The sequence below is a fragment of the Panicum virgatum genome, chromosome 8N, assembly GCF_016808335.1.
Source record: "Panicum virgatum strain AP13 chromosome 8N, P.virgatum_v5, whole genome shotgun sequence".
Taxonomy (NCBI): domain Eukaryota; kingdom Viridiplantae; phylum Streptophyta; class Magnoliopsida; order Poales; family Poaceae; genus Panicum; species Panicum virgatum.
The window spans coordinates 40,491,158-40,500,565 of record NC_053152.1 but is presented as its reverse complement, the minus strand read 5'-3'; the positions used below and the strand labels follow the sequence as shown (position 1 = coordinate 40,500,565).

The window sequence follows — 9,408 nt, the reverse complement described above, 5'->3', positions numbered from 1 at the left end:
GCAGCCCCAGCTAGTCACGACCATGAGGCAGGGGGGTCTAGAGAGCCAGCTCCAGAGTCACCAGCACCTGCTACAGTCTCTAAGTCCCAGGTGTCTCAGCCGTCCGAGCTCACCGCACTTCTACAGCAGCTCGTGACTCAGCAGAGAGAGGACAGGCTTGCACAGGAGGAGGCCAGGAGAGCCCATGAGGCTCAGCTTGCTGCTATACAGAGGGAGGCCGCCCGAGAGCGGGCTGCGACCGAGGAGCGTTTTGTCGGGCTTATTGACAGAGTTTCACAGAGGACAGACGCTCAGTTTCAGCAGATGCAGCAGGGGATGATGGCGATGTTCGGGATGATCTCACAGCTTTACTCTCACACCGGACTCACCCCGCAGCAGCCAGGACAGCCAGGCCTTCAGGGCGTTGGAGCACCTCAGCTTGCAGCTACTCCAGTTCCAGCTCCTACTGCAGCTCCAGCTACTACAGTGACATCGGAGACCACGTTCTCGATGTCTGCACTACTTGGGTCTACCGGTCGTCCACTGTTCTCGCCACTGCCAGCGACTACACTCTTCCAGGACTCACCATCGACAGTCGCTCTCCCCGTCATTCCACAGACACTACTCTCAGGGGGAGGAGGAGAGGGGTCCTTACTTCAGCTGTCGACACAGCCGGCAGCTTCAGCACTCACTACTTCAGATATTGACACTTCTTCTGCTAAGCCGGTTACCACGTCTACGGACCCCCTTCCAGGCAGTGCCAGCACGAGAGCCTCTACCACAGCTACACCCCCGGTCACTTCAGATCCAGCAGGCAGTTCAGACCAGCAGCTCCCATCTGTCACCGAGGGTACACCATCCGACGACGACGACGACGATGACCCGGACCGTTTCCTCGCCGTACCACGACAGCCAGATCAGTAGTTCGCCTTTTTGGTGCTTTGTTGCCAAAGGGGGAGAGAGTCAGGGGGAGTTGGAGTCAGGGGGTGGGTAGAGTTAGAGAGAGAGCTCGTAGTAATCAGGACTTTGATTCTTTGTATCTCATTTGGTGTTAGTTCATGGATATGTACATTTGTCGCTTGAGTATGCCTGTGCTTTGAGACATATCTATGGATTTCGTTTGAGCCGTTGAGCTCTTTGGTCCTTCTTTTCGAGTTTGCTTGTGTTTATCTTTCTTTATCTTTCTCGCTCTCTCGTTATTTATGTTTGTGTTGTCATCAATCACCAAAAAGGGGGAGATTGTAAGCATCTAGGCCCTCAAGGTATGTTTCGGTGATTAATGACAAACATTATTGTGACTAATGAGTTTGTACAGCTTAATAGATCATTATCGCTCATTTGGTCATATGTCAAAAGAGGCCCCTCAATTTCGGTTATTCAAAAAAGGCGATCTCGGTATTCAACTCAAGATTATGTCAAGACTAAGGATCTTTCTAGTCCTAAGTGTCATAAGGTTGAGAAGGACACATAGGTTAGTATAGGTTTTTTAGTTTTATAGTGATCGCACTATTAAGAGGGGTTAAGGCTAAGTAACTTGAGCATGGACATGGTCATTTGAAAATGGATGCACACTATGGTCACTCAGGTTTCTAGAAGTTCAAATAAGTGGTTCTCAACTTATATCTCAAGAATATTTGGATTTCATTCAAGACTCAAATCAGAAAAGGCAAAATCAGAAAAAGTCTTTAACACCGGTTTAACCGACGACCTCAATTTTCTATACGTCGGTTAAACAATGTCAGCAGAGTCTGGACAAGTAAATACACCGGTTAAACCGACGTGTTTGAATTTAATGTCGGTGCATTAGTCCAGAGTTGGTTTTTCCAGGGTATTTCAAGTTCTATACACCGGTTAAACCGACGATGTTTGAAATGGGACGTCGGTGCAATTGACCAGTGAGATGGTTTTTCCAAGGACTTCAGAAGTTGTACTCACCGGTTAAACCGACGATAGGTTTGAGTTAATGTCGGTGCAGTTGTCCAGAGACTTGGTTTTTCAGTTGATCAGTGGACAACTACACTCACCGGTTAAACCGATGATACGTCGGTTAATCTGCCCAAGTTGTAACGGCTAGTTTTCAGAAGGGGCAGTTTACATTCATCGGTTAAACCGACGATGACTATTGGAGGTACGTCGGATTAACCGGCGCTACGCAGTTTTCTGGCAGCTTTTCTCCAACGGCTCTATTCGTGTGAGCTGCCTATATATACCCCTCCAATGGGTCATTTTGCTACTCTTGACACCAGGAAACATCCATACACTCATACTATAGTCAAGAGCCACATTGAGCTTCATCCTTCACATATTTGTTCATTCAATCAATCAAGAAGCAAGATTAAGGACTTGAGTAGAAAAAAGTTTGTGTGCATCCGTTCTTGGTGATCGGGTCTTGCTCAAGTGAAGGCCTTAGCTTGTTACTCTTGGTGATTGGCATCACCTAGGTGATCTTGGTGATCGAGGTGTTTCTCGCGGAGCTTGCCAAGAATTATGGGAGCCCGGAGAAGAAGATTGTACGTGGCTTGATCTCCACCACGCCGGGATGGTGAATGGAGACTCTTAGTGAGCGCCCTCGTCTCGGTGACTTGGGAGGTGACAAGACTCTTTGTTAGTGTCACAGCGTGGATTAGGGGTGTGTGCCAACACATCGATACCACAGGGAAAAATTCGGTTGTCTCTTGTCCACTCTCTTTATTCAAGCATTTTCTTTCATGCAATTTATTCATGTGCTTGACTTAGAGATCATAACTTAGCTCTACCTTGCTAGGCTTTACTTCTCTTTTTCTCTCTCTTAGCTTGTGTAGGTAGCTTAGTTATCCGGTTGGTGAATTGGTGCCTTACTAGCATTGCATAGGTTAAGGTTGCTTTACTTTGTTTTAGAAATTGAAAAAGGCACAATTCACCCCCCCCCTCTTGGTCCATCGATCCTTACACCAGCGCCAGAGGCTTAAACGGTGTTGACACCTACCAACGTCACCACTCGAGATCAGCGATAGCGTCCGCAGATGTCAATGGGGTGGCAGGTAAATCATGGGCCACAAATAAATCCTCAAGCGCACGGAGTGCCGCCGTGGCATTTTACCCGAGAGTATGCCGGGGTGTCATTTATATTTCCGCAGGGAAGGCGGCAGTGTATAGAATTTAATTAAGCTCGGAGGGATCACTAAAGATTAATGTCAATGGTCCGAATAGGGAAATAATATTCATGGTAAATGGGGTAGTGAACACACAAGCACAACTAGACGGCATGCTTAGGATATCGGAGAGGTAAGAGCAAGATCAAGGGTAACTAGAGCTATATTCTATTGTACTCTTATGAACAGCTGAACTGAGTCGTTCACAGCAAAAGGAAAAGCTTGATCAATGGACTAGGGAGACCGCATCCAGATGAACAGGAGGAGCCTGATCATCTGACGGCTTTATGCACCTCCTACTCCTCTACCCGAACGTGGAGGATTACTAAAAGGCTCGGACAGGGCTGTCACCACCTGCCGGCTACCTCTACAAACCATGGGGTAGAATCGCATTCAAACGTGGTCATCAACCTAGGCACCACGCCTACGCTAACGAGCACCACTCTAGCCTTGCGCAAGGACACCCTTGTCTATCTGGGGCCTTAGTTCTAGAGCGCCCAATTAAGGAAGATGAAACAAAGCCATGATACACGACTAGTCTATGCACATGAATCACTCAAGACATTCATAATTCATAAGAAATATCATATACACAATAAGGGTATACGAACCAAAGTACTGAATAGAGTAAATAAAGATCTAGTACAAACTCAGAGAATTACATGAAGATAAAGTAAAAGACATACCGGACTCTCCATGAAGGCTCTAAGACCTCAAACTACGACTCGAACCCGAACTCCTCTAGTCCTAAGACCTCTACAAGAGAAGATGAACTACATCTTGAGAGAGTGACTTGATAGCTTGATGCTTGGTGATGCTTGAAATGGAGCCCCTCCCCTCATATAAATAGAGGGGAGCCACCCTCTCCTCGACCGTGAATTCAGCAGGGAACCCCTAGAACCGACTTCTCCATCCAATGAGGAGCTGCCACATCGAAGATTTGAGGCGGTGGGGCCCATGTCCAGGTCAGCCGGCCTGTAGGTCGGCCGGTCTCCTACTAGGCCCACCGACCTTCTCCTTTGCCCCATGGGCTGCACTCTGGGCCTACTTGTTGATGGTGTGTAGCCCGGCCTTGTTTCTGGTGAAATTCTGCTCTGGTGGCCTTTTAATCCATGTTGATGATGTCTGATCAATCGGTGTCTGCTCCCGGGCCCAAAAGGGTGTGATTGCCCTCCATTTTCAATTAAATCCTGCACTCATAGAAATCTAGAGGGACATGTGGAATTCGGTAATTTATTAGTAACATGAGTGTAAGAAATGCAAGTTCATCCATTTATTATGGCAATATTGACGCTCAGAATTGGTCGTTAGTGAGCGTCAACAAGACCCCCCAAGCTGAACTTTGCTCGTCCTTGAGCAAAGCTAAACTTTAGGTTGTTGATCAGGAGTTGTTGCAATGCTTTATTTTTTCATCATGCACAAGTTACAACAAAACATATTCTATCTTGAATTGAATAAGTTGGTCAGACCTTGCTCACCCATTTTACCTTCATTTCCATAGGGCTTTTGGCCTTCTCCTTGTCTTGGGCGGTTGAGGCATAGAACGATTTATAAACCACCACTTACCTATTCCTTGCTCAAAATCACGTCCGGAGGTTTTCACAATTTTTTTGAAAAAATAAAAACAAGTTCCTCGAATGACACTCTCATTCGCTCAAAGGTGTTTGTATCCTCACCAAGGCCTTTTGTGTGCCTTCTTTCTCCTACTTCTAAGGGATTGTTTGTGGAGCTCAAGGTAGGGAGAGAAACTAAGGCATACTTGTTTCAAATATTTTTCAAAGTCAAAGATCGGACCCAAAGAGTGAGCAAGTCATACAACCATGATCGAGAAGTGCATGTCTGTGGATATGTGGTGGATGGAGTGGAAAGTAAGAGAGTAGGATGTTCCATGATTTTGTCTCTTCCTCCTTATATTTTTTTGGACATGGATAATTTTCTTGTTTTTGCATGGACCTTCGTCCATCTCTCTCTCTCTTTTTCATGGGCCTTGATGCGCCCCTTTCTTTCTCTTTTTTTTCAATACATAGCTCATGCCTTTGCTGGAGAGAATTTTGGGAAGAGACTTTATGACATATGGAACATCAAAAAGGATATGCATGAGTGGATGGTATGGAAATGCTATTCTTCCAATGTGGAAGTTTTTGCATGTAAAAGTGGTGTGTACGTGATTCTCGATTATGAGAGTATGAAATGCAACTCATAAGGGTCACAAAATTTGACAAAGCTCAACAAGATACAAGCAGCATGTAGGAACGATGTCTTTGTAGGTTTCATGCATATGGCTCTGGTAGGTATTTTTCATCACCGAGGAACTTTTTATTTTGTAGTTTTTGAAGATAAAAGTTCTGGACGTAAAATTTTGCTCAGAACATATTTGTAGCAACTCTAGTCCATCATTTCATATTCCTCAACAGCTTTGACTCAGATCATGCATTCTCAACCCACAAAATTTTAGGTTCAGGATAAACTTTTTGAGACCAACAAACTCAGTTCTTGGAGAATATGAGTTGTAATTTATGCATAACAAGGAGATTAAAACAGAGCAATTGTTCATCATTTCAACTGGAGAACTTAGGCATTCTTACAGCTCATAAGAGAACAAAGCAAATGACACTTAAAGGGAAATAAAGATAACTGACTCGATTTTTTTTAGCATGCAATGCAAGGTGATGAAAAGGGAAATATGCAAATGCAAGATACATGTTACCTTCGGGGACTCCTTCCCCCCAAGCTGGCTTACTGACCGGGTGGAGGGTAATACCCATAGTGCCGGTATAATGCTTGAGCGTCCTGATACTGCTTTTGAAGCAGTTCCATGGTGGCTTCCTGATTTGCTTGTTGTTGTGCGTGATATCTTTCGGTGTCTTGGATATGTTGAGTGAGAGCTCCGTGGGTCTGATGCGTCCTATCACCAATGTCGCCGACTCGGATGTTGATGTCGTGTATCCCCTGAGAGAGTTCACGATAACCTCGAGCTGAAAACGAGCGTCGGGCAGCAAAGAGTGGGGACGCTCCGCTCAAACTAGAACCACTGGCATGTGCCCAGTTCGTTCGTCCAGGTTGATCCCACTCAGAGCTGCCACCACTCTGCCATGATGAACCTCCAGCTTCAGGTTGCGGGATATATCGGTCCCAACTGGACTGCTGTCCGGCCGAGGGTCCGGCTGTCCCAGCAGCGGGTGCATAACCTGCATAACCATGAAAGCTTGTGGTTGTAGTGACAGCATATCCATTGCAGCATTTCGCGACCGGCTTCTGGTCATCCTTCCCGACACACTACTCCTGCGGGGTACTTCGATGGGATGCAACTCAAAAGTATAACCACGACTTTTATATAAACGGAGTCCCGGGTTAGGAAGCGGGATCTCGTTTACATAGCCGGGAAAGAAAAATATAATAGAGCCGTCTGGAGCACTTTTCAGAGTATGTCCTTGAACTAAATATGCCATATCAATTGAAGGTCGTGGAGTAGTGATAAAAGAAACTCGAGCCCAATTCAACATGCCCAAACTTGTGGAAATTCTAGTGACCAAAGAAGTGCACTCAACTGGTCCGGACATTCGAAAATTTTCGAGCCATTGGCGAACCATTTCTTGCACAGGGGCAATTTTTATTTTGTTCACCATGGCATAAAGAATACGAAGTTCATCCACACGAACTGCCCGAACATCATCTCTAGGGAAACACGTAAGAGCAACCCATTTATGCATCAAACATAAAGTTGGATGCTGAATATCATTGCAACGGGGGTGCGTGTATGCGTTTAACCCCGAGATGGTGTGCTAAAAACTGTCCCGGTGATAACCCTTGGTTGCTTTCTCAAGATCAAGATTACACCTATGGTGAAAACCCAAGATAGTACTCAACTCTTTCCATGATAAAGATAACTCCTCCCCGAAAAATCGGAAAGAAATACCGTCGTTTGTCTCCACAAGAGTGCAAAGAAACTGAATGGTTAAATCTCTCGAACCCGGCACAGAAATTTCAGCAAATGAAGACCATCCCACGGCTTTCCAAACACTCGTAAATTCAGCATTCATACCTGTTTTTTCCAACAGGTCTGCATCGAACTCCCATGTATGACCAAAGGTTCGGTCCTTTAGGATGTTGTACGCTTGGAGTTCTCGCTCCCCTCGAATGTCGAGGTTGGAGTCATTCGGTGCCTGCTCTTCTTCTTGTTGTGCTGGCTGCCCTTCTGGCGACTGGGACTCATCTTGCTCATCTTGATGAGAGTAGCTTGATGTGGGGATGGACGAGCGATGCGAGCTTGATCGACTTGAGCTCGACCCGGTCACCTTCTTGAGTGCTCCCGACATCTTCCTTCAGATGTTCCTGAAAGACATTGCAACAGACAAAACAAGCCAAATACTCGGAAGGATTATGTGAGAGTTAGCAAAAACCAGGTTAGCTGTCCAAGAGTTAGTAGTCCTTGTGGGGCATGGTTGCCTCCCACAAAAATCGTTCTTGTGGGTGATAACACTCCACAAAATCATTCTTGTGGGCGATGACGCACCACAAAACCATTCTTGCGGGGTAGTTGTACCACCACAAACACGTTCTTGTGAGGAGAAGAAGGTAAACACGAAATGCAAATGAGATGCAAATGGGAATGCAAAAGAGGGAAATCTTCTTTTTTTTTATGAACTTGGAGAGAAACAAGAGCAAAGAGAGCAGAGGAAGAAGGAGCTCGGAGTGAAACTGGTAGAACTGGGTAGAGGGAGTGCCATGGGCTCCCTGTGCACTGGTTCTTATAGAGGAGCGCCACCACTGAATCCGCCGACCAAGGGGTCTGCTAGCCTGTGGCTGGCCCCAATTTTGTCCTCCTTTTTTCAGTGATTCATAATGGCTGCCACATGGTCCAAAAATGCATGAGTGAGCGCAGGGGTAGGCCGGTGCAGGCCTAGGAGTGGCCCCAAATGCACTTGGACATGTAAATCATCCAAGTTCATGCATGCACTACCCTCCAAATTTTTGTGGCTGCCATTTTCTTCCAAAATTGCCCCTTGGGCACTTGTCTAATTCCAAAATTCATGGGGGTTTATGATGCAAAAGATGGGAAAACAAAATATGCAAGGGTTTTCATGCAAAAGATGCAATGTTCATGCAAGAAAGCAAATGGAATTGAGGGGAATTCAAACATGCAATGGTTGAAATCAAATATGGGATAACTACCAATTTACCTACCGGCAAAGGCTCAAAATTTAGAGTCTTTTGAACAAGACATTTTATTCCGTCAACCTTGATTAGCTTGACGAAATAATACCAAAGTGTGACACCGCTTTATGAAAATTATCGGAAAAATTTGTACCTTGATGTGGTGTCTGGGGTACTCGGGGTTATCATTTGGTCCTCTTTTGATCAGGTTGAACTTCTCATGATACATTGTCCCGTGATATTGCCCCTGAAATGTTAGAAATTACTTACCTGGATTGCACCATAATGTGGTCGCTTTCTCGGTTGATGCAGTGTTCATTGCTGTTGGTGATCAGGCAACGACAATAGATCACTTCTTCAAACAGAGAATTTGAGCCTTTTCCAAGGTTGGATGAAATCATGATCAATTCAATTGCCGAAGTGTTGACTTCTCGAAATTGAGAGTGCCAAATCACGCTTGTGTTGAAGTCGACTCGGATTCGTCGTGAAATTTGTTGGCGAATTGAAATTGATCAGAGAATACCCCTGTCTTCACACAAAAAGAAGACGGCATGGTTGTCCTACCAGATCACTGGTCACTAACCATAGAGATTTTCCTTACTTAAATAAATTCATTTAACCTATGCCTTCCCCGGCAACGGCGCCAAAAATGCTTGTTGACGCCTACCAACGTCACCACTGGAGATCAGCGATGGCGTCCGCAGACGTCAATGGGGTGGCAGGTAAATTATGAGCCACGAATAAATCCACAAGCGAACAGAGTACCACCATAGCATTTTACCCAAGAGTAACCCGGGGTGTCATTTATATTTCCGCAGGGAAGGCGGCGGTATATGACTCTTTCCTTTGATCTAGTTATACTCTTCGGTTCTCATTGAAGAAGAAAGAGAGCTTGCTTGGTATACCTACTACGCCCCATTGGAAAGTGCATTAACATAAATACGGCAGTAAGCAGAGGCACTGATCACTTCTTCCTTCGGGCGGAACGCATCGGGAGGGACATCGGCACAAGGAAATGAAAATAGGCAATTCAAGTCTTGTTGTATGATCAGTAGGAAAGGGAGCCTTTGATAAAGGGACCCCCAACCAAGAAACAAATTGGATCTTATTGTGTGACAAAAACAGAGATTGGGAATGCTTGGCA

At 45.5% G+C, this 9,408-nt stretch overlaps 1 protein-coding gene across 1 annotated transcript; it reads right to left on the bottom strand.

Moving 5' to 3' along the window:
* Positions 1-3,712: 3,712 nt before the first annotated feature.
* Positions 3,713-7,816, bottom strand: LOC120684489. The gene is made up of 2 exons (XM_039966337.1): positions 7,153-7,816; positions 3,713-6,298 (listed from the first exon to the last, which is right to left on the bottom strand). Exons 1-2 carry the CDS (start codon positions 7,424-7,426, stop codon positions 5,847-5,849), a joined length of 726 nt encoding a protein of 241 aa, XP_039822271.1. The 5' UTR covers positions 7,427-7,816; the 3' UTR covers positions 3,713-5,846.
* Positions 7,817-9,408: the final 1,592 nt, after the last annotated feature.

Coding starts and splice junctions, on each gene's coding strand:
- LOC120684489 (XM_039966337.1), bottom strand. CDS start 7,426: ATGTCGGGAGCACTCAAGAAGGTGACCGGGTCGAGCTCAAGTCGATCA. Junction 6,299..7,152: donor AGACCTGTTGGAAAAAACAG/GTATGAATGCTG, acceptor ATGGTTATGCAG/GTTATGCACCCGCTGCTGGG.